The sequence below is a fragment of the Amaranthus tricolor genome, chromosome 3, assembly GCF_026212465.1.
Source record: "Amaranthus tricolor cultivar Red isolate AtriRed21 chromosome 3, ASM2621246v1, whole genome shotgun sequence".
NCBI lineage: Eukaryota > Viridiplantae > Streptophyta > Magnoliopsida > Caryophyllales > Amaranthaceae > Amaranthus > Amaranthus tricolor.
Genome location: NC_080049.1, coordinates 18,265,940 through 18,291,599, shown reverse-complemented (window position 1 = coordinate 18,291,599; position 25,660 = coordinate 18,265,940). Strand labels below are relative to the sequence as shown.

Genomic DNA, 25,660 nt, shown 5'->3' with positions numbered 1-25,660 from the left:
TAATTATTCATCATTAAGACAAACTGTTGTGATACATTATGTAATAAATAGGGTGATGTATGAAATATAGTACGATATTTCAAAAGATAATTTCAAAATTATATGTTTATAGTATATCAAAATAGATGATCAGATACTAATGCATGAACTATAGTACTATATTTTAAAGGAAAAATTAGAAAAAAAAAAAAAAAAAAAAAAAACAACCTAATCTATAGCAACTTTTGCAAAAAAACTACCTAATCTATTTTTTTTTTTTTTTTGCAAAAAACTACCTTAAATGACATAAACGTTTGCAAAAGGCTACCACTTGACGGTTTTCGTATGTTGACCGTTAAAATTTTATTTTGACCAGCACGTGGGGTCACTTGAGTTACTTAAGTCAGCATTTGTTCCTCTTTTAAGACGCGATTTCTCTCTAATATTTTCCCTTTCCTCTTCTATTCTTAAGAACCCTATTTCTTTCCCCAAATTGAACTATCTTCTCCTTCCACATGAAAATCGAAGCTCGATTGATGTGGGTGTGGAGTTCCTTTTGCAACGAGAATTTCGTGGACCAAGGAATTCCATTAATTGTTCTTCTTTCTCGTGACTTTTGAACTCTAAAACTTCAAGTAATTTCTTCAAGTTTTTGAATTAGCTTGATTAGTCTCAAAATGATGAACATAAACCTAGAATTAATCATGGGTAACCAAAAACTAAATATCTTACAAACAACTATACCCAGAAATATTAATATTTTAGGATTTGCTTAAAATTAAATGTAAAAATATATGAATATTGAAGAGAGATTGAAAAGGATTTTAGAACAAATTGCCTCAATTGAAGAACCTCTTGCCAAAGATGATTGTTCTTGATAGAGAAACAAAGATTTTAGAACAAACTCTTATTTGGAGAAATATAATTATAGAAAAATGAAATCCATGAAAGAGAAAAGTAAAAGGGAGTGATGAAAAGGAGAAGAAAATGGAAATGTAGAAGAAGAGAAGGAGAAGAAACCAAAGAAGGAAACGATTCAGAGAAAGGAAAATGTCATGTGCCTCTTACATGCAAGGTCAATGCCTCACTTGAAGATCAATTGACGGTTTCTGTCAATTGTAGTTTTTCGAAAACAAAAATATCATATAAGGTAGGTTTTTGCAAAAAATTAAATTAGGTAGTTTTTTGCAAAAGGTACTATAGATTATGTAGTTTTTTGCAAAATATGCTATAAATTTGATAGTTATTTATAATTTTTTCTATTTTAAATGATACATCAAAAACATTTACCATAGTACAATATTCCAAATAATACTTTAAAAACATGAAACATAATTTATTTATGTGTAGTATATCTTAATATTATATGATAGACACTTCAAATAATAATAACACACTAACTAACAAAATTCAAAAGTTTTCAACCATGATAAATAGGAAAAGAATGTATTAGAAAAAAATATACCGTATTTGGTTAAAAATTGTAAAAAGTTTATATAAATAAAAATTACATTAAGATAAATTAAATAAGATCTCACTTGACTATATATTAACTTATATATATCTTAAGAATGCAACACAAATTAAAAGTGAATGATAAATAATGTCAAAATAAATGAAACATCATATTAGAATAGAAGGAGCTTTTTTCGTTGATATATTTACTTAAAAGACGAACAGTAATTGAACGCAATCATTTCATTTGTAAGTTAATTACTAGTTACAAATCTCTTGTTCCCATTTCCATTATGAAGCCTAGAAATTGAATACATCAAATCGTTAAGAAAAGACGCTCTACTCTATATTCTTGCGCAGGGGAGGATATTCATCGTTCAATAATAGGCGATCATCATCTATGGCTCGCTAGATCAATATCTTAGTTCAATAGTTAACGAATAGTGTAAAAGAAAAGAAAGAAAAGAAGAGCCAACACCTCGGTTTTTAACCTATGAAAACTCACGCCCACTAGATAAATACCCTAGATTGCAGGTGCAAACTCTTTAACAGACCTACCATATGCGAGTGAGGTAAGAAGACCGAAAAAAAAGAACTTCTCCGACCTGTTATGATTGTGGTCTAAGCTTTCTTCTTTTTGACGCGGTAAGGGTACTTCTGATATATCGAGATGCTAGTAATCACAAGTGGAAGAGCCACAAGGCAATATGGTGAAGGTGGTTTCCCATCAAAAATGAACTGCAACAAGGCTGTCACAAGTAGTGCAGACACAATGACAAAACCCTGCAAACATACGATCAAGCATGTGTTCAATAGGAAAACGTTAATGTGGTTTCTAAACGCACTTGCCGCTAATATACAGAAAGCCAAAGCACAACCATCTTTCATGGTGAAATGTGGCTATTAAGACATGCCGACTTAAAAACAGGAAGCTAGACGTTGGATCATCAATATATGTATTGAATAAAAGGCAAGATAAATTCCCCTCATAATAAAATTTCTATGCCTTTTAAATTAAATCACAAACAACTTGAGGCCAACTCCAAATCTGGGAAGGATTATATCAACCAAATTTATGTGTATTAACTAGACCAATGCTAGGGCAAGATGACAGTAGTCATGCAACATTTCATTATCGCAACGCCAATAAATGGGTCCCACAATGACTTTCACAAAGGCAGGGGTGAGGGTCAAAGGAACAAATTGTAAAAACAAAGAGGTTGTTTCCAATAATAATAATCATAAAAAAGAGAATCGGATTTTATCTAATTACTACATTTCCTAGACAAAGTCCTAGGATCGATCTCAACTATCTCTCCCATTTGCTCAACCTATCCTATAATCCAAAAAAAATCATAAAAATAATAATTACTAAAACAATAATACAAATAAGTATTTTTCTTTCTAAGCAAACTTACCTTCCTGACACCACCAGCATAAGTTGTGACAAGACCGACAAGAATCCCACCAAGAGCATTTGCTACAATAGGGACCTGTAAAAAGTAGAGAAAAACTTTCAAAATACATATGCCGTGTCCACAATTATACTGTGCCATTAAGATCTTAGCTTAAATAACATTAAGGATGCCGTTCATGCAACAGAATAAGATTCAAATTCTACTTGTCCTCACTCTCCAATAAAAATGGAAACTTGGGAATGAGGATAGCACAGGTTTGCCGTTAGCCAATCCAGTTGCATTAAGGCAGATCTTTCTGCATCTAGGCTCAACCTTAAGACCTGCCACTAATGGACAGCTGAGGATAGGAATAACTAGGACAATCTTACTATCCTTGAAGACATGGTGGGAGGCAGTGGCAATCAACATTCAACATATAGCAAAAGAATGAAATAGCAAAAATGTAGCATGAGGAAATACTTTGACCATTACTTTAGACGTGCAGAACTCTGCAGTTCATCTATTCACTCTAGCAAATCCAGTACGGAATTCGGAACATTGGCGAGTTACTTGACTTATCATAACATAGCACATCCCCGTATTATCATAACAAGTGCTCCATATACTTACACCGATGGCAAATGAACTACCAAAAACTAATAGCTTTAGAATTTTGTACTAAAGAGATTTTAATTACATGTTGATCTATGTTGTGAATTTATGGAATTTGATGGATTCCAAGTAACTTGACCATCTAAAATAGATAGTTCGCTTCAAAATTTGATAGATCTCAGTCAAGTACAAGTGAATATCTAGATTACATGCTTTTATACCAGAATGTCTCAGAAACCAACAATAGAAAAAAGTCAAATAACTATCATATCATTTTATGCACCTAATCAAAAATCAGAATACAAGCCCAAAACAACATCAACTACAAACTTTACACAGCAGCATAGTTAACACTTCAGCAGCATGTTAACACATACGGATGCGAAGGATAAAAGGGTTTACCAAAGTTAAAGGAGTCCATGCGTAAAAGAATCCATACTTTCTCATAGCATCTCCATCAGGGGATTGGGACAAACTGGCCAACAGGCACATGCTTCCAAAAATTGACATTTCAATGGTCATCAAGTATGAGGAGTGTTTCTTGACCTACGACATTTAGAACCAGAGTAAAGAAAGATCATATTTGACAAAAGTAAATATTTGCAGTGACAGAAAAGTTTAAGATACCTGAGAAGCCCATTGACACAAAGCAGAAGCTAGACCTGAAAGCACAGAGGCAACCAAGACAGGAACAATCCCGTAAAATAGCACTTCTTCAGGATTTCGGCTCTTCGAACCTTTGCTAGTGCCTTCACCAATACTTAGAAGTACAGCGGCAACTATCAAAAGAAATAGAGCTCCGATTTGTTGAATCGATTGTTTCTGCCTGTATATGATAAAGCGAAATTTCTAATTCTGTCCAAAATACTCGAGGATTCAAGTTGCAGATTTTGAAGACAAAATGAGAGAAAACTTTCAATGATGGTATGCATAGGCAGAGAAGATCAAACAATTCAGTATTTAGAAAATTGGACCTTCTAAGAGCTTAGAGGAAGATGAGGTAGCCAAAGATGACCAGGATAAGTAAAGAAGTCATGAGAAATTGAAATTTGTGGAAGATATGATAATATGCACTGGTTTGACTATGACAATCCACGTAGTTTGTTGAGAACATTTGGATTCAACAAACCAAATGGTAAAAGATAGTTCAAACACGAAATTAGTTAGCTTTGAATGTTACATCTACACCCCATTCAAAGGTATTAATTGAACTCGAAATCTTTCATCCTTCGCTCAGTTTCGAAAACAAGAAACTCTTGACTTTTCGGTTTGTATGTATCTCTTACAAAACACAATAATTAACTCCAACTTTTCTCATCTTAAAATTTTGAATTATATAAAGCTAGTTCATACTATGTTAGATTTAATAAACTAATACTTATATATAAATACTACTTCAACTTACATAGAATTCGCAGTTCTGAAATTTCTCAAACTACTAAATCTAATTAAAGGATAACACTTGAGCAAATTGATTGTAGGTAGCTAAAACTAGCACAAAGGAAGTAAAAACAAAGTACGGAAAACTCCCTTACTACATCACGACTACAAAACAAACCTAGTTATAACTCACAAAATCACGTGCAAATTCTAGTTATATGTGTCAAGTCATCACCCACCTACTTTTTGGCTAGCTTCTCACTGAGTCATCACCCACCTACTTTTTGGCTAGCTTCTCACTACATATGCTCATTCAAACTGTGTACTTGCTATAAGGCTATGCAATATTGCTATGTTAAGCTTTTAAATTAGCCATACCCTGAATATGGATAAATAGTCAAACTCCACTTGATTTTCATGTAGCCATCATCATCATACCCAATGTACCCCCGCTCACAGGAACTATGATGAAGGTCTGGGGAGTGAAGGAAGGCGGAAACTGATACCCATAAAGGAGAGTGCGGCCAAAGAGTCCCTCGACCTGAGGAAGATCCACAAATAAATCCTCAGAAGATTTTCATATAACCCTCATAGAAATAAAAATCACTTTGAATTTGTTAAGGTGATCCATTAGAGAAATATGATAAAATCCTTTTCTTGCAAAAAATGCTAAGAACTTCCCATTCAAAACTCATGTTCAAATCTTCAACATAGTTTTCAAGCTCTCTTAATTTTGTAGCTTTAGATGATTCCTCAACATCAAAAGAATACAAAAAAGAACTTAAGGCTTAGAAAATGTATCAAAGATCTTCAGCTTTGGATGAACCTTTTCAATAAGAGGATTTAGACTACATCTTCCTTTGCATACACATCAAAGTTGGACCAAGATCATCATATTACACTACCATTTCGATAATTCTTTTGGACAATATTAACAACTTCTAAACTTGGTTTAACAATTCTATCGACAATGGTGTATGCTCAACCACAAGGATCTAACTAACTACCATTGGGTTCTTTACATCAAGGTTTTGTCTTTATTTTTATTATCTCATGAGGACAATCAAATTTTATCAGCAACTCACGTTTCAGGGCCAATCATGTGAAAATGGGATCTATACCATGATGCGTCAATCTAGCTATCAAAATATCATGGTTAGCAAAAAATTTATAGTATAAAACCGTTGGGAATATCAAGTACTTGTCAAGACTCAAGAAGTTCATGTCTCTATCCATCAAATTATCCAGCATAGTCCATAAATGATAAAGATTGGCTTGCATACACCATATACAAACATGTGTTGTTATGCTGCCATCGCAACTCACACAACTAAACAACGCTTAGGGTCTGAATATTCTCAAACTCAAACTCCCAATCTTCAAAATAACTTTTATCTACTTTGTTATTACTCGAATCCATACAAGACTCTTCCTACTTTTACACTTTATCCTTGCATTCACTGCAAACTCAGCTTTATACTTCTACGATTTTTATTCACATATCCAATTTATATTACACATTTTCATAATATTCTTGCACGATGATTGGATAGGTCATCATTGGCTAAAGAAAAAAAATTTTGAAACTTCGCCCAACTTCAAGAGTCTTGCAATTATTTTTAATTATCAAGACTGTATGCAAGACTCATCATTAAGACTCATTACTAGACTAGCATTATTGACACCCTTAGCCAAAATTTGCATCCAAATGTTCTACCGCTTGATTGGGAATTTCCCATCGTCTTTGTCGATAGCTGACTCATTAAGTATAATGCACTTGCTTTTCACTCAATGTTATTTTGCGGTTGTTGGTTGAACTTTTCTACTAACAATCACTAAGTATTACTTTGCTAAATCGCGATCCTCCTTGCTGCTCCGCTAGTGCACATTGATATAAAAATTTTAATTTAACTAAACTTTCCACAATTGATCAAGCACACTAGAATGATCAAATAAACACAACAAAACCACGATTAAAGCTCCCCATAAGACAAATTCCTAAAAGAATAAGGAAACCTCAAATGCGTAATCCTCTCAAGACTCAAACAAAAAACTTGCTTTTGTGGACCAAATGCGAGTGTTTTACCCAGCTAAATCAAATTTAGTAGTAAGAGTCACAAGAAAGAGATTAACAGAAACATATTCGATGTTAACCACCCAAAAATGCTTCCACCAAACTTAATATATTTTGCACTTGTTTAATGTCGTAGTGGTGCAGACCTATTCTCACTTATCACATTCGCCTAGAAAAAATACTGATGGAAAGAAAATAATCAAAAATATGCCCAAAATATTAGACACTCTTAGAAACAAAAATCACTTTAATTTAATCCACAATTCTATCAAATTGGGCCTTTATTTTAATTTGTGTGCTATTTGAGAGGAATTAAATGCTAAAGATGGTTTTCTTTCTATTTACATAAACTAGTGGAACATTACACATACTTTTGTATACTCTACAATGAAATCAATTAATGACACCCATTTATTATTTTAATATTAATACTCTTAACATGAATTTCTCAATCTGTCACTAAACTAGTGGTAGAATGGGATAAGATATAACCATACGTTATAAAAACATTGAATGAAGTATCCTTCATCATATACCCACAATAATCCGAGCTTTCTCAGATTTTTTTACAATAATCCCAATTTTTATGATTAATCAAGAATAATCCCAATGTTTTGGGGCGTAGGATTGATCAATGGTAACCCCCAACCTTAAATACTAATTATGCTTCAATAGAAGTTAAAATTAAATTTCAAAAAGTAAAAAAAATAATAAAAAAATATTATGCCTACCCTTCTCTTCCCTCCCCAACAGCCCATAACATAACAAATGGCAGCTTCCAGTATCACCTTGAGTATTTGAACACCTTCTTCCCCACCAACAGCCCATAATAATTGAAAATTGCATTATCATCAAATAATTAGACATCAAAACACAATTCTAAAAAACAATCCCAGTTCTAGATAGAAAATCTAAAACGGACACTACAAGAAGATAGTAACACTCTAATCAAAGAGAGAGAAACCCATATCTTCATCCTCACTTTCTTCCTTATTTAGCTTCTTCTCTTCTTTCGGAGCCTCCACAGCAGCCACACCACAAAAACTATCCTACTTTACAGTGATCGAGGAGGAGGGTGGGGTTACAACTAGGTCAATAGTGGAGGTAATGGTGTCCGAAAGGGAGACATATAATGGTGTTGCGACTAGGTTAACGGTGAAGGTGATAGTTATGGAAAAGGAGGCGAATAGTGGTATTGTACGTAGGCAAGGTGGTGTTGATCATGGCTGAAAAGAGATAAGCCTTTTTTGGTGTTTTACCTACAATAGTGGGTTAATTAAATGATAGTTATGTTATGGGTAAAGACTCTAAAAAGTTGAAATCATTCATGATTAATTAAAAAATGAGATTATTGTAGGGAAATCAAAGAAAGGTTGGATTATTGTAGGTAATTATTCCTTAAAAATATTACAAAGCTATTAGCACTTGAAGAGTCTCGTACACTCAATTATCTACTAAAGTGACTTCAATTTTTGAAATGAATTTTTGCATTCTCCACTAATCTATGGAAATATTAGCAACTTTATATTCTCTTTGCAAGCTAAATGGCATCGAATGACCCATTACTTTGGTTGTAAAACTGCATTGCAAGTGCTAACAAACAAGATGAAATTTTATCAAGAAAAAGACATGCTTGGACATGGACAAGCATGCCATGAATATTTGATACGATACTTGTCCAACAAAACTACTCAAAATGTATTCTTGTAGCCACAAGCAACCAAAAGATTAGTAGGAACAAGAGTACTTGTGCCAAATAGAATCCTCCAACATTTAAGCACCAAATGACACTATGAAGTCCAAATTAGTTGAGAATAAACAAAAACGTCCTATAAAAGCCAAGTCTAAGTGTTAAACTCCTGAAACAATACCTTATAAGGAACTATGAGTAGCTTAATGGCTTTATTTGTTTCTAAAGTGTTGGTACCTACTAGTGGATTGAACTCGAGATACCCTTATCAGAACTAGTCTCATTTATTGACCCTTATCAACCCTTAGTCCCTAAGTGAAACAAGTGAAAATAAGCTGTAAAGAACAAATATTAAGGGACTCAAAAAGCCAACTGATTGATGCACTCCATAATTCACATAAAGGTGTTATATGCATACCAAAAACAGAGAACATACACAACAAAGGCTACTTGAAGTAGCACAAAGCCTCCCTATAAGCATAAGGCATGATTGACACAAGGAGTTGAAATGTAAAACTAGTTTATTCCCTCCCCAAAATAAAGTTTCACAATCACTCAAAAAAAAGTCAATAGTGAACCAATTTCCTCCCTCCAGAAAATTTCAGAAGAATTAATAGGCATGATTGCTTACTGAGTGCATACCTTAATATCATAAACCCAAAGAATGCTGTGAAAAATAACTTGGTTTGATTCAGCATTGAAAACGTAAGGGAGTCAAGATTTTTGTAAGATATCTGGAGCAAACTATTCTGCAGTGCATATATTGCAGCTGGAAGTCCTGAAAAGGTTAGTGCCCTGAGCAAAGACCAGTTTTTGCATAATTTTGTAAAACTGCCATCAACTATGAGAACTGAAATAGCACATATAACCTGAAGGGTAAATATATCAGGATCAGAAATGTGTAAAATCTCATGAACAAATGTTGAAAAACAACAATAAAATCACCTTTGCAACTTCACATGCCAAAACTGAAGAAGTAACGATCACCTCTCGTCTACAAGAGAAATTTAACATTCAAAAGTGATACAAGTGAAGATATATGAAAAGACTAAAGAGCTATGTTAAATCAGTTGGCATTGAGGCTGCATAAGAGGATGAGAGAGCAGCGAAGATGGGCTTAAAGAAAGCCCATCCACTTGATATAATTTTATTGCTTAAAGTTTCAAACAATGATGAGAAGCAAAAAGCAACCTTTATTGCTCAACTTCAAGTCATTCTATATAGATAAGATACACATTTTAATATTGTGTACTCACATAGGCATATCATATCCAAATAAAAGAAATTGTTTCAGACACCGAAATTTTAAGTCATAATTCTTTGTTTAAAATTCAGAAAATGATGAGAAGCGACAAGCGCCCTTTACCGCTCAATTTCAGGTTAAGGTAAGTTACAAAATTTTAATATTGTGTACTCGGATAGTCTTGATTACCATTCCATACTGGAGCGTGTAGGATTCACTCTAGCTAATGTTTCATTTCAATTGAATAATATTATTAACTTTTTTCAAAAACAATTCAATTTTTGTAAATTTTATAAACTTTGTGCTAAAATATTTGAAAATTCACTCCTTCCCCTAAACCATGATCAAATTTTGAAATTCTAGATTTTGACTTCCTAATATTTCCCAACGAATGTTTTGGAAATAAATCACTATTTTTCTGATTCCAAAACAAAATTCCATAACTAAAATTGAAATCAAATCTACCTTGTTTACCAAAAGCCTAAAAGAATACTTCTATCAACATAATAGCATAGTATAGTTGAATGTGTTCCTAATTAAGTTTTGACATAAACTAATATTTAATTCTTGAAATTAACAATCTACTCTCTAGTAACAAGTTAAAAAAACCATATACACCCAAACTGTAAGAATTTACACAATAGAAAAAGATTCAAATGTAGACTAAACCTTAAAACTTTTGTTCTTGTTTTTGTCTCAAAAAGCATATGTGCAAAAACAAAAAGTAAATGACAAAATAACAAAAAGCCAATTACCACATGTCAACATAAGGAGACGGGAAAAAGTATAAGGAAAAGAATTTCATGAGACCAAAAAGAAGAGAGTAGTATGAATGACCTCAAACAATTTCAATCCCATAAATTTTGCCTAAAACTATGTGCATTTGTATCATTTGGTAATGATCTTAGTCACACTGAAACATAGCCATATTAATTTACAAAATCAACATCTCATTACAAAGAGTAATTATATAGAATCTTTATATGAGTTTATAATTCATAATAGTGGTGTAGAGTATATGTATCACCGATGATCATAACCTTTAATAGAAAACCCAAGGCTCACTAAGGTGCAAGGGACCATCTCTTGCCTTGGTGCGCTAAAGACGAACCCTGGTGCGCTAAAGAGAAAGAAGTGCATGTCGAACACATTGTAATATTTTGGAATTTTTCGAAATGTCATTATCGACCGAAACACGTATGTGCGCCTTTTATAGTGAACCTCTTGGACATGAAAAAGCGTTCTTTCTTGTGCCCAAATGCACTTTTTGAAACTAAGATCATAGCTAGGTATGGTTAAGTTAGGTATGAAAGAGCTTCTTCCAAGTGAGAATTTCAAGAAGCTAAGATCAAAGTTTCACAAGAATGGAAATAGATCAGAAGTAAAACATAAATGTGAGTGGCTCAAATGGATATTTGCAACCCAAAAGCTTCACAAGAATGGAAATAGATCAGAAGTAAACCACAAATATATGAAAGACTAAATGACACATATAAACATTAGTTAGAAAAGTGAAAGGTTGGAACTTTGAGAAGCTTGCATAATAATAGAAATGAAGAGTGACTCGAAGAATTAAAATGTGTAAGAGCATACGATAATATGAATAAATGGAGGAGGTGAATATATGTAAATATTCATTGACATTGATTTACATTATTGAAATTGTATACATTTAGATGATCAAAAAAATTGATTTTCTTATTAGTATAATCTATGATGATAATTGAAACTTATTTTTTTATTTGTTGATATGTACTTAATAGAGTCAAATAAATTTGCAAGCAAAATATTATAACATAAATGAATGGAGGGGGTGTGAATTGATTATTGAATATATGCAGATAATCATTGAATTTGAAATTTATTTTCTTAATTGAAATTGTATTTATATAGATCATTATTAAAATTGATAATAATTCACCTAATTTAATTCTAAAGCTTCAGAAACAAGTACAACAGCTATAATACACCAAATAATTACCAATAATCTGAGAAAAAAATCTATCAAGTAAGTGAGTAACTATAATTTAAGCATAATTAGGTGACATTTGTACCAAAATATTTGTAACAGATATCAATTAAACAATAATTAGATTCTAATAAACAAGTTTTACAAAATCAACATTGTATTTTCAAAATTAAAACAAGTATAAACAAAAAAATCGAAGATGATGAAAGACAAGAAGATACCTGGTGAAACGCTTAGAGATCAAAGGCTGAGAACCGTACTGAAGAGTTAGTAAAGCTGAGTAAAGCCATACTTTTTTGGGAGTTCCTTCTTCTTTCTCTCTTGTTGCCATTAGAGAGAAAAGAAGGGTAATTGAATGAATTTGATGGTAATGGAGAGTTTTTAGACTTTAGCTGTTGGCTTCAATTTTAAAGCAACACACAGTTCAGAGCACGAGTACAAAAAAATAAAGGTAAAGTCCGCGAACGGGCCAAGAAAAGGGGGCGGTTTTGTGGATTTTCTTTTATTACTTTTCTCTTTATATTAGAATTTTGATATTTATTTTAAAATATAAAATAAAATATTAAAATCTTCTCTTTTAAAACTCCATCAAGTAATTATAACTATTAAATTGAGTAATGGACCATTCAACACATTTTAAGTGATTGAGAGAATACTAACTCTGATTTTCATCTAATTGGAGTAGTAATTGTCTGACGGACATATTTCGCATTTGAGTGGAGTTCAACTAAATTTACTTTCAAAAAACACAAAATACTTGTATGTAACGGATGCATGGTGCAACCTCCTATAAATAGGCCAATTAGTATATGATCTAGTTTTATTTTTCAAATTTTTGTAGTATTTTATACCAAATTTAACACTTAAAAGATCAAATATAAGACCTAAAAGGCCAAATCTAAGACTTAATGGACTAATTTCAAGAATTAAGTTAATTTGGCTTCTATTCTTAAATTTGGTATTATAATTTTTTAAGAAAATATTCTAATTTCAATACTTATAAGACCAAATTTAAGGCTTAAAAGACTCATTTCAACGTTATCTTGAATTTGGTCAATTAAGTCTCAAATTTGAATTGAAAAAAAATTATATATTAAAAAAATAAAAAATAAATAAAAAGTTTATTGATTGTGCCTTTGTTGATGTTAATGCTTGGAATTGGCACAGAGATTTTAAGGCTTAGATTTGACATTTTAATGGTTGAAGTAGTTAGTTAAAAATAAAATTAAGTCTTTGTAAGAAGAATGTTAAGGTTTGGAACAAGAGTTTTAAACCTTGAAATGAGTATTTCAAGCTTGAAAATGTGTTTAAGGTTTTAAGTTGGTTGCGAAAATTTTTAGAAAAGAGTGATAGGTCAGACTCGTCGCATGTACATGGAAGTCGCACCGAAGATCCACCATTCACAAAAACTTGCTAGAGACAGTTTTATATTGAGATTGTCCATATGGGCAGACTCAAACCAAAAATTAAAAAATAAAAGTGGTTGATCTTTCAAAAATTAAAGAATAAAAATTTAATTTTGATCTTTAAGGTATCAATTTTGACCTTAAAGGTATCAATTTCAACTTAAAATAAACCTTAAATAGATCAATTAAAAGAAAAGTTTCATTTTTAACCTAAAAGTGATCAATTTTGACGTTAAACTAATCGATTTCTGCCTATGTATGGTTCTTTTTTCATAATTTCAGAACGGAGGTAATAAAACGGTATTATTCTATGCATGAATTTTAAATAACAAATGAATAGTCAATAACACTATTAATAATAATGTTAAAACATGCATAGTACAAGTAATCATATTTGATGCAACATGATGGTTTTAATGAAAAATAAGAATACTTATACTCTTTAATCATCGATCAGTAATAGTGGTATTGCTCTTCCTCCGACACTTTCCGTTCATAATTGACTTGAAAATAAAATTGTAGGTGCAGTGTTTACTTACCCTAGACGTGAAAGGGGAGGAAGTGTCGATCTCAAATTATGTTTGTCAATTGATTCAATGAAGGCTATTGAAAATGATCAAGAGGTCATGGATATTGGCTCTTTGTTACAAAAAATTTCAATTTTGATTTAAAAGAGATCAATTCAGACCTTAAAGTGATCAAATATGATTAGTTATAACTTAAAAAAAAATCAAATTTAACCTTAAAGGAATTAATTATAATCTTAAATAGATCAATTATTGATCGCATATAAAGAACTATAATTGGACTGATTGGGCTATCCATCTCATATTGAGATAGTCACTCGAAAGAGCGGCTGATTCACATTTAGACATATTTTGTGGACTCAAATTCAAATTTATTGTAACATAGCTTACTGGTTGATAAGATAGGTCATCATGAGGTTTACTTACCTGAAGGACTCAAATCTCAAATAATATCTCGTGAAAAGGGTCACAAGATCTAAAACATAACTGAAACAACTAATCTAAATCCAAACATCTAAACCAGAGTCCAAAATAGTCATACAATTAAATATAAAGGTCCAAAATAATCAACATAACCAAATCTACTATACACTTACTAAACCCAACACAGACACTGCAACTTTAACACATACACAAATTCAAAATATCTTTCAAGAATACTCTAATCACCTCTGCTATTCCCGACAGGTACCAATCTGTAAACAATTTAAAAGATAGAAACAATAAGGAGTCAGATTTAATTGAATGAGTAGAAGCAATCCAAAACAAAACGAAACATGTTAAATCAAATAAAAGGTTTAAAAGCAACATCAGTGTTAGATCTTTGTGCGCACTAAAAGTCTAGTTGAGAGGAACCCAATAGCTCTTAAGGCTATGTCGCTCTTGGGTGGAGCTAGTCAATATTTAAATGACAATTGACCTCTAATTAGAGAGTAGACATTTCAATGAACAGCTCATGAGCTCGATCCATTAATCACTTCACAATATCAGCATAATAAGTTACAACAAATTTGTCTCAATCATTCAAAACCATTTTAATAAAACTATGTTTCAAGAAAAAAAAGTTGTCTAGTCAAACCCCTACTCGCCAATAGCGTCGCTTCAAGGAGTCAAGTCTCATCCATAGCTTTCAACTAGAAGGGTTCCTCGATGATATCGTCTCCTAAAACATAACAAAATCACAACATCATCAAAGAACGTTTGATACCACTATACTAACATACAACTTATTACATCTCCTCCTAAAGATGTATCTTAACAAAAACTCTATTCGATTATGTCTAATCATCATAATAGTGCATAATCTAGTTTTAATTCACCATGAAATAAAAAGTTTATGCCCCAATCTAGATTGTTCAACATCCTAGGTTTACTACTTCCGCAATCCTCTATTTATACATTTTATTAAACATAAAAGTAGTCATCTGAGGCCATAATTGACAATATTCGTAAAGAACTATTAATCCATCTAGACTCTTAAATCATTTTACTTTTAATTTTTGATAAGTGCTCCCAATAAAATGATCAATCTCAACATCACCTAAGGCTACGAATTAACTTATTGTTCATTTCATACGAGAATGTCCAATTATTCAATTAATCACAATTTTCTATCCACAATTAATAATCTCACAAGAACCTCTTAATTCATCAATGAACGTCAAATATCCAATATTTTACCACTACAAGTGTTTCCCAACAATATTTATAATTTGAACATTCACTAATTTATATCAAACAACATTAGATCTATCTACTCAAATTGAAGCAAGTATATGTAATGAATCTTGAAGTTACCAAATCAATTTTGTAATGGCTTTAACAAGAATTGAAATATATGACTGAAAACGGAACAGAGGACAAATATCTCTAATAAAGAAAGAAAAGAAATAGGAGAATAGTGTGAAACCGTTGAAATAGGAGATTGTTACAGGTTGTTCGACTGTTAGGCTAAGGAGAAGAGACTGCTGCTGGTTCAACGACTCAAACGAACACGAAAGAAGTACTATGGTTGTACCTTCGAAGGATTCAAAGCCAGGTTCTAGAAATAGCAGTGCTTGTGTTCTTGAAAGAATCAGGCGAAGGAGAAAGGAAAGGTAGTGTTGCCCCAGCTTCGAGATTTAGAGGAAAAGATGAGGTCACTTGCTTTGTTTGCATTTGGGTTTACATGAAATGGGAAGGAAATTTGATGCGCCATAACGAAAGAACAGAGAAAAAAAAGGGTTTTGGGAAGGGACGAAGAGAAAAAAAAAATGAAAGTGATGATGAATATTGAATGGGGAAGAGCAAACCTAATTTTTTTCTTTCATCTTTATCATTAGAAATAGGAAAAATAATTTTCAATTAATATTAATATTAAATAATAAATGAGGAAAGCAAAATGGAGAAACTAATACAATTAAGGAAAAATTACATCTAAAAGGCTAACTTTAAGCCTATTTGCAAATAAAGAGTCAACCTTAAATTTATTCTACAAAAAGCTAACCTTTGATGCCTATCTGTAAAGAAAGCGCTAAATAACTTGTACTCTGTTATGCATGTTACCTTTAATGGGGTGATTTTTTTGACTTTCTTTGACATTTTTTAACCTTAAAAATAAAAAAAATAAAAAAAAACCTAACTCCTCTACCAAACAACCACCCTCTCTACTAGACTTTGCCAACAACCACAGTTCCACCATCGATTTTCATCACCAATGACACCTAGCTCCTCTGACTTATTACCCTTTTGTTTCATCAAAATTTTACATTTTTCATCTTTAACACAAAAGGGATTATTTCTCCTTTTTTATTTGCAAAACCAACAAAACTTAGGTCAACAATGGTGAAATCAATCCTCAAATTTCGAGTGAGAGGAACAAGAAAATGCAAGCTTTTAAGTACATCAAAAATAGAAACTCCATAATCAGAACTCAAAAATCAACATTATTGATTAAAGCTTGAGTATCATCTCCATTAGCATCATTTCTTTGCTATCTTTTTTATTTGTCAATTTACATACAATCAAGACTTAACATTTGATTTCGAATTTAACACTACTAGTTTGTTTAGTTCATTATAACTATGTATATCTAACATTATTGTTCCTAATATGAGATTGTGCCATAATTATATAGTGTAAATGTATCAATTAAAACTATACTAATATCATTAGAAATGATTGCTATGTTTTTAGGGTTGTTTGGAAGTGCAAATGCTTAGGGCCCATTAAAGCAAATGGGAAAGAGAAAGCTAAAAGTTATATGGGTAATTTAAAAAAAAAATCCTAAAGGCTATAGAAATAATAGAGTGATAAGTACTACTCTACTTCTGTGAATATGATGAATCTATACTAATAGAGTAGTCAGTACTAATAGAGTAGTAATTTTCAACCCATCCGTTCTAATTTCTATCTCCCTTTGTCTTTTCTATCTATTCTTTCATTTAGCCTAATTCACGTTCACCTACAATTTGCTAATGATGAATCTAATTTCCCAATTAAACATAGATGGAAAATTTTCCCCAAAAAATACTACATCTATCAATTACATAAAAACAGTATAAATGGATTTTCAATCTATATAGAGCAATCATGTGGGGATTAAACAATTGAAGCAATCAAGCAAATAATCTGGTAATTTATTTCTCCTTTTTCCTATTTTTTGATTTTTTATATATATGTTTTTCCTATATTTTTTTTCGTTGATATTTTTTATTTTCTAAAATTTATTCAATTAAGATTAAGGTGGAGATAAATAAAAGTGGAGTTGAATGCCACTGAATTCATAAATAATAATGTCAATGAAGATGATGAAGTTGATAATCCAAGTAATGATATGCAAGATGATGAAGTCCATAATCCAAGTAATGATATGCATGAAGATGAAAAAACAAGTTCAAAATTGGATTATTTTTTATCCTAAAGATTGGGGTAACCTTGATAATAAATTAAGGGACATCATTATAGAAAAGGGAACTATAAGAGAATCGAATCTTGATTTTCCTTTGGATAATAATATGAAATTTTCCTATTCCTATTTTGCTCGAAAATTAAGTAATGGTGAAATTAGTGATCGAAAGTGGTTAGTTTATTCCAAAAGTGTTAATAAAGTGTTTCATTTTTTCTGTAAATTGTTTAAATATGCTAATAATCGAAGTTTGCTAGCTAATGCGGGGTTATGTGATTGGCAACATCTTAGTGAAAAAGGCTAAAAATCATGAAATTAATGTAGAGCATATAACTGTTGCTGATCCCTCTGTTTCGGTGGCTGAGGTAACCATGGGCCCACCTGATGTTATTGTGGACCTTGTGGACCCTTTTGTCATCTCTGCCCCCCCAGGTTGAGGTTGTTGAAGAAACATCTGTCCCATAAACTGATGATGGGACTCAATCTGTACATACCAATCTTCCAGTTGCTGTTGCTGAGGAGATTGTTGGCGAGAGTCCCTCCCATGACCCGCAACATGTCATGGAGGGTGAAGCTGAAACTGAGGAAGTCCTCTTGTAAGTGAGGACCCTAATTCTGCTGAAGTTTTTCTAGTTGAAGGTATTCCCATCTCTCTCTCTCTTTTTTCTAATACTATTTCCTTTATTTCAACATTCACTTATATTTTCATTGTCTGGAACACAAAATGTAAATAAACGGGTTGCTGAAGCCCCCCATCCAGAGGAATCACACCCTTCCAGACAAAGCTGGATAAGGCGATCACCTCCCAGCAATTTGGGTCTATGGACATCATGGCCAGTGTTGGGAGGTTTCTGGAAGGCCCACATCATGACTTTGATGAGGTAGCTGAATCCATACTCAAATTTTATACTTGACTTTTCCTGTCTTCAATTTTTTTCTGACTGTTTCTATATTGCATGCAGTTGATTAATTCTAGATTCTCTGGTTAAGTGGACATACCATTTTGATCTTCAGAATTTTCTCCAGAAGAATCAAACTCAAGAAGCTGAGATTAACACTCTTGTGACTGAGGTGGAGAGTCTCAAAGCTAGGGACCTGGCATTGGAATCTGATTCATTCTCTCTTGCAATTGAATCAAAGGGCCTAAATGAGAAGATTCAGTTCTTGGAATCTGAGCTACTTTCTCACCAGAATGAAATAAATAATTGGAAGAGTAAAACCTAATTTTTGGAGACTGAGCTCAGCAACCAACTTAATTAATGACCGCCAAAGAGCTCACAAAGGCTGAGAAAAACATAAGTGAGGTTAATGCCAAACATAAGGAGCTACAAGCTGAGCATATATCCCAGTCCAACTATATTTTAAAGCAACAAGCAACCATTGCCAAAGGTGTTGAAGAATCTGACCGACTTCAGAGAGATTTGAAGAAGGTTGAAGATACTTTGGCTTCTGTTGAGCACTCTTCTGATAAAAAGGATGAGGAAATTTTGCACCACAAATCTCAGCTTTCAAAGTCCAAGTATCTGACAAGGACTTAAAGGTGTATAATCGACGTTGCAAAGAGTGACAAAAATAGGTTGAGGGAGTAGATATCAGCTCTGGAAGCTAATGTGGAAAAACTGGAGACTGAGAAGAAGCACCTAAAGGCCCAGGAGAGAACGAAAGCAACTGAATACTTTCAATCCTAGTTTCAATCTCACCTGGTGGCTGATAGGGCTAGAACCAAGAAGGGTACTCTCTGGCTTGCAATGAATGCAGTTTTTACTGCTTATCCTAACCTAGAATGGTCTAAAATCGAACCCTTCTTGGCTCCAGAAACTCCAGTAGCTTCATGCATTCCAACCCTAAGGGCCCAATACAAAGCATCACCTGGCTAGGGAATTGGTACTTCTACTCTTTCTGCCTCGACGACTCCTCCAGCCGACAAATCAAACTTTTTCTTCTTTTTCCTTTTCTAACCCCTAGAAGCTTCAAAAATTTTGTTGTATATTGAACACTTCCAGGTTCTTGTAACTTTATTTTCTACTGAATGAATGAATATTTGACTATCTTGACCATTTTTCACTTTATGAACTTTTTATTAATTGATAATACTTCTGTATATCCATCTCCATGTCTTGAAGAGGTTTCTGACTAAATAACTAACATGACTTGAACAGGTATCTGAACAAATAACTGATAAGTCTTTTCCCAATCTCTTCTTGCCATATATCTTCAATCAAGCTAATATATGCTTCTTGAACCCTTTCAAATTCCCACATATGTTTTCTGTATCTAATCAAGCCTTTTCGCTTTCTGTTATCTGCCTCTTACCCCCCAACTTTTGAGTATTTTCATTTATGAAAAATACTTAAAAGGTTTTTGTTCTTGGGTGTTATAAATTATCCTCATCTTTCCTCATGCCTGATATCTTCTTTAGACACTTTTTGGATTCTTTAGTTATAAAAAAAAAACAAGGTTTCCCCATGAACTCAGTTGGGCTCCTTAACTATGAAAGTCATGGCTTTCCCACTAGATCTTTTTCATCATTCTATTATTTTGTCTGTGTTACATTAATCATTACATAAACTTTTATATAAAATGTCTGTATATATATTGAATCTGACTAAATCTTTTTTTTTTTACAAATGAATGATTATAAACGCTCTTGTATATCTATACATAATATCTTTTTAACATTCTTATATTCCACTCATGTTTTAGTGGTTCTCTATCAGATATCTTTAACTTGTACGTTCCGTTTCCACAATTTTTTTGAGATTATATAAGGATCTTCCTATTTTTCTAACAACTTTCCATGCCCATGTTTCTGGGTGGCCTTTACATTCCTTGAAACCAAATCTCCTACTTGAAATGTCCTGTATTTGACCTTTTTGTTATATAATCTGGCAATCCTATTCTGATAGGTTGCTATTTTCCATGCTGCATTTTCTCTGATCTCAATCTATGAGTTTTAAATCTAGAAGCCTAGATTCCTGGTTCTCTTCTTGACTCAGATGCTTCAATCTTATAGTTTGCACTCTAATTTCAACTGGTAGGAGTGCTTCTGACCCATAAACAAGTCTAAACGGTGTCTGGCCAGTTGATTCTTTTACTGTTGTCCTTAATGACCACAGAACGTCATAAATCTCATCAACTCATCTGACTTTTGCATATTCCAGCTTTTTCTGAAGACCATTTAAAATCTGTTTGTTTGCAGCCTCTGCTAAACCATTACATTGTGGATTGCAAACCGATGAATAAGCTACATCGATCTTGAAATCCTCCAGATATTTTCTCAATGTTGCACAATCAAACTGGGTTCCATTATCAACAGTAAGGACTCTTGGTAATTCGAATTTGGTGATAATGTTCTCCCAGATGAACTTTTCTACTTTTCTGGATATGATTGTTGCTAGTGACTCAGCTTCTACCCATTTTGTAAAATAGTCAATTGCAACAATCAGAAACTTTTTATCTCTTGCTACTTGCTTAAAGAGTCCTAGAAGGTTCGGTCTCCACTGAGCAAATAGGACCGATTATGAACATATTTCAATTCAGATGCTGGCTGGATGATGTTTGGCGCAAACTTCTGGCACTTTTCACATTTCTGAACTAAGTTTCTGGTATCTTCTATTGTTGTTGGCCAATAATAACCAATTCCGATTGCCTTATGTGTTAGGGCACGAGCTCCCAGATGATGATCACAACACCCTTAATGCAGTTCTTTCAATATATAATCAGCCTCAGATGGTGTTATACATTTTAGTAACGGTCCATTCTTGGCCTTCTTATACAGCTCTCCATCTATCATTCAAAACTGGAGTGATTTCAATTTACTTTTCTGGCAAGAATCAGGTCCGCTGGAAGTTCTCCACGTTCTTTATATTGGATGATGTCTTTCATCTAGTCTGGAATATCTCCGTTTCCAATATTAAAGACAGATGTTGCATCTTCATGAATTGAACTGAGAGGTTTGACTTCTACTAGGACTGACCTTTTCAGATTTTTCATGCTGGAACTCCCCAATTTAGAAAGTGCATCAGCTTGCTCATTCTGAGACCTAGGTAGTCTCTCAACATGGACAACCTCAAACCTAGAAATCAATTCCTGTGTCTTTTTCAAATATTTTTGCATGTTGGCATCTCTAGCTTCATACTATCCATGAATCTGGTTCACCACTAACTGGGAGTCACTCCTTAAACTGAATATTCAGGCTTCCAAAGCTTTACACAACTGCAAACCAGCAATAACAGCTTCATATTCTGCTTCATTGTTAGTTGCTTTGAATTGAAATTTCAGAGCATACTCTATGACTTTCCCTTCAGGTGTTATTAATACTAATCTAGCCCCTGCACCAACGAGTTTAGATGACCCATCAGTTAACAGTTGCCAAATTGGCTCTTCACTTTCGTCCTGGGTTGTCCACTCCGCAAAAATATCTGCCAGCGCTTGACCTTTGATTGCTTTTCTGGGTTGGTATTTGACTCCCAACCCATTTAATGCTATGGCCCATTTTGCCAATTTGCCAGATCTCTCAATATTCTCTAAACTTTTTTTTTTTCTATGGCAGGTCCGTTAAGACCACTACTTGATGAGCATCAAAGTATGGTCTTAACTTTCTGGCAGCAACAATCACAGCATATGCTGCTTTCTCAAGCATTGAATATCTGGTCTCGACATCTAGCAATAATTTACATACAAAGTATATTGGGAGCTAAATTTTGTTTTCCTCCTTGATTAATGCTGCACTCACTGTACGTTGAGTTGTTGATATGTACAAGTATAAATTTTCACTTGTTATTGGTCTTGCCAGAGTTGGCAGACTATGTAGGTGCTCTTTTAACTCCCTAAAAGCTTGACTTTGCTGTTCACCCCACTCAAAATTCTTGTTCCCTTTCAAAACTTTGAAGAACGACATTATTTTCTCAGCTGACGTAGAGATAAACCTAGAAAGGGCTGTCATCCTCCCAGTTAGTTGCATTACTTCATGCCTGCTTTTTGGTTCTGTCGGATTAATTACCGCCTGAAACTTTTCTGGATTTGCATCGATTCCTCTCTGGCTAACTAAGTAGCCTAAAAACTTCCCGAACCTAATTCCGAAAACACACTTTCTGGGATGAAGTTTCATTTTATACTTTCTCATATTGTCAAACGTTTCCTGTAAATCTATAATCATATCTTCTTCTGTTTTGCTATTCACAATTGAATCATCTACATATAACTCTAAGTTTCTACCCCTCTGATCTTTAAAAATTTTATCCATCAACCTCCGATAGGTTGCCCCCGCATTCATTAAACCGAAAGGCATCATGATATAATTAAATACCCCTACGGAGCATATAAATGCTGGTTTTTCTTTGATAGCAGGGTCCATAAAGATCTGATGAAAGCCAGAAAATGCATCCATGCATGATAACAGAGCATACGCAGCAGTTAAATCAACTAACTGGTCTATCCTAGGTAAGGGGTAACAATCCTTAGGGCAACATTTATTTAAACTAGTAAAATATATACACATTTTCCATTTCCCTAGCTTGGGCTTTTAACCAAAACAACATTTGCCAGTCATTCTGGGTAGAGACATTCTTCTAAGAATCCAACATTCAGCAACTTTGAAGTTTCTTTTTTTGTTCTGCTTAATCGGCTTGACCCCTTCATAGATTTTGAGCTTGTGGGTGACTATTTCTGGGTCAATGCCTGGCATATCAGCTGTTGAATAGGCAAAGAGTTCAGCAGTTTGTCTCAAAACGTGGATCAGGTGGATACAAATCTGAGGATCCAGATTTCCTCCAATTCTTACAATCTTGTCAGTTCCCTCAATCAAGGCAACTTCTTCTACCTCTTGATGGTCAATCTCCATTTGTGGGGTACTCTTCTTTACATTTTCATCCTCAGAAGGTCTGGGATCTATTTCAAGAGATTTCTGAGTCCCAGACTCAGATGAAGATGCGAAAATTTTCATTTTTTTGCACGACCTTTTCTATTTTTCAAATGTTTTTTCTGGCACCAATTCTATTTGTAGCACCTTTTATTTTCCTTTCTATTTTTGTGGTTCAGCACTTGCATTATTCATGAAATTGCAAGACCTTGCCCTTTTCTGCTTTCCTCTTGCTCTTCCACCCTTCCATGTCTCCCCCACAAAAAGTAAGGTTTGATGATGAGTGGAAGGAATGCGAGTTATATTGCGACAATAAACTTCCTTTCAGAATACAATTGTACGTGGTTGGAGCATCAATGACATAAAATTCCTAGGAAATTGTGATAGTAACCCCTTGTTATATGTGATTGTTACAGGCATAGTAATTTTCCCTTCTGCCTGTACTGATTCTCCTAAAAACCCAAAAATGGGAGTAGAATATCTCTTCAAAACCTTGTTTTCGAGATCCATCTAATCCCAACAAGACTTATTAATTATGTTTACTTCCACACCATTATCTACCAAAACTCTATGCACAGATTGCTCAGTATATCTACAACCATTACCAGGGGGTCTGAGTGAGGATATGATACCCTTCTGCAGTCCACCCTTGTGAATGTCATATCTGACATGGGTGGTGATTCCTGTTGCTCTATTACCTCTATTAGCTCAAATCAGGGAGCAATTGTTGCTCTCAAATGTGCTTCGGAATCCGATATCCCAGTCTTCTGGAATATAACAAAGATTTCTTTTTTCTTTTTTTGTGCGGGTTCCTCTGTGTTTCTGGTGTGCACATCATCTTTTGTCCCGCTCTTGGACTGCCTTTTGCCGGAACCTTTTTCCTGCTTCTATGGTTGAAAGTAACCCCTTTTTATTAAGTCTTCAATATTATTCATCAAAGATTTACAATGCTCTGTCCATTAAGCTGGACATTCATTAAATTTGCAAAATGCATCTGGGTTCTTTCTGGCCATCTTCCTTTGAATGGGGCATTGCCATTTGGTATCTTCTTTATGTACATTAAAAATCTTTGCCCTCGACTCTTTCAATGGTGTACAATTTGAATAATTTTTGAGTTCTGGGACATCAAGATCTTCAATTCTGACCAACTTTTTTCCCCGATCTTGCCTTTCAACTGGCTTTCTGGCTTTCTCCGTGCTTTTTCTTTTCTGCTCCATGCTCCCAGTTATGGCCTTGAAATCCTCCACATCAACATGGGATTAAGTGTACTCCCTGACCTTCTTCATTGTCTTCAAGTAGGTCCACTGATTACTGAACTTTAACGCTTCACTTTCAGGCCTATTTTAGTTTAAGCCTTACTTGAAAGCAAACGTTAAAATATTTTCTTCAAGGTTCGGTACTTGTAGACTTTCTTTATCGAACCTAGAGACATAGTTCCTTAAGGATTCATCTTTCCCTTGTCTGATACTCATCATATCAATGGGCTGCTTTATTCTGGCAGTCCTTAATGAGATGTGACTTTTAAACCTTTCAGCTAACTCATCGAAATTCGAAATTGAGCCCTCTGGGAGACTTTGAGCCCATTTTTGTGTTGTGGCTGTCAGAGTTAAGATGAAATTCCTGCACCAGCTTGCATTTGTGTGACTATCTATGTTGATTTCACTATTAAATGCTGCCAAGTGAGCATTTGGACAGGTTTCACCTTTGTAGGACAGGTGAGCAGGATATTTAACTCTTTTTGCTGGTGAAGCAGCAATTTTTGGAACAAACGGTGTCTTCCTAGAAAATCCAATTTTCTGATTTTCTGGGAACTTTGGGGGTAATCCTAAAATGTATGGTAACTTGCCTTTAAGGGAATGAACCTCTGGCTACCTACTTTCCGCTACCTGAATTTTCAAGGATGATTGTGAAGCACCAACCCTCTTCCAGATTCCTGAGCGACTGGGATTTTTTCCCAACCTGCTCATTGTAGAAGCTCTTTTTGTTTTCTCTGATTCCCTTATTGTTGCCTGGGAATCAGTTTGTGGATAGACTGTTACAGTCCACCCCTTTTGTATGTGTGTCCCCTGCTGGGACGATTTTCCTGGATTTGATGGAGTCCTGTACCAAGCATACTTCTTTCCCTGGATGGACTCTCCATCATCATCAGCTTAAACACTTTTATCCTTGCCAGAACCCAATT

The 25,660-nt window shown here is 33.7% G+C and overlaps 1 protein-coding gene and 2 long non-coding RNA genes across 3 annotated transcripts; 1 reads left to right on the top strand and 2 right to left on the bottom strand.

Annotated features, from left to right (window-relative positions):
- Positions 1–1,580: 1,580 nt before the first annotated feature.
- On the bottom strand, positions 1,581–12,254 carry LOC130808203 (UDP-N-acetylglucosamine transporter ROCK1). The gene is made up of 7 exons (XM_057673674.1): positions 12,021–12,254; positions 9,533–9,581; positions 9,230–9,456; positions 4,071–4,269; positions 3,846–3,989; positions 2,853–2,927; positions 1,581–2,217 (listed from the first exon to the last, which is right to left on the bottom strand). Exons 1-7 carry the CDS (start codon positions 12,128–12,130, stop codon positions 2,056–2,058), a joined length of 966 nt encoding a protein of 321 aa, XP_057529657.1. The 5' UTR covers positions 12,131–12,254; the 3' UTR covers positions 1,581–2,055.
- A 1,993-nt stretch (positions 12,255–14,247) lies between these two features.
- Positions 14,248–16,028, bottom strand: LOC130808918 (uncharacterized). The gene is made up of 3 exons (XR_009040750.1): positions 15,642–16,028; positions 14,817–14,894; positions 14,248–14,427 (listed from the first exon to the last, which is right to left on the bottom strand). It is a non-coding gene; the product is annotated as an uncharacterized LOC130808918 (long non-coding RNA).
- A 1,032-nt stretch (positions 16,029–17,060) lies between these two features.
- On the top strand, positions 17,061–19,658 carry LOC130808637 (uncharacterized). The gene is made up of 3 exons (XR_009040711.1): positions 17,061–18,257; positions 18,367–18,499; positions 18,581–19,658. It is a non-coding gene; the product is annotated as an uncharacterized LOC130808637 (long non-coding RNA).
- The last annotated feature ends 6,002 nt before the right edge of the window (positions 19,659–25,660 follow it).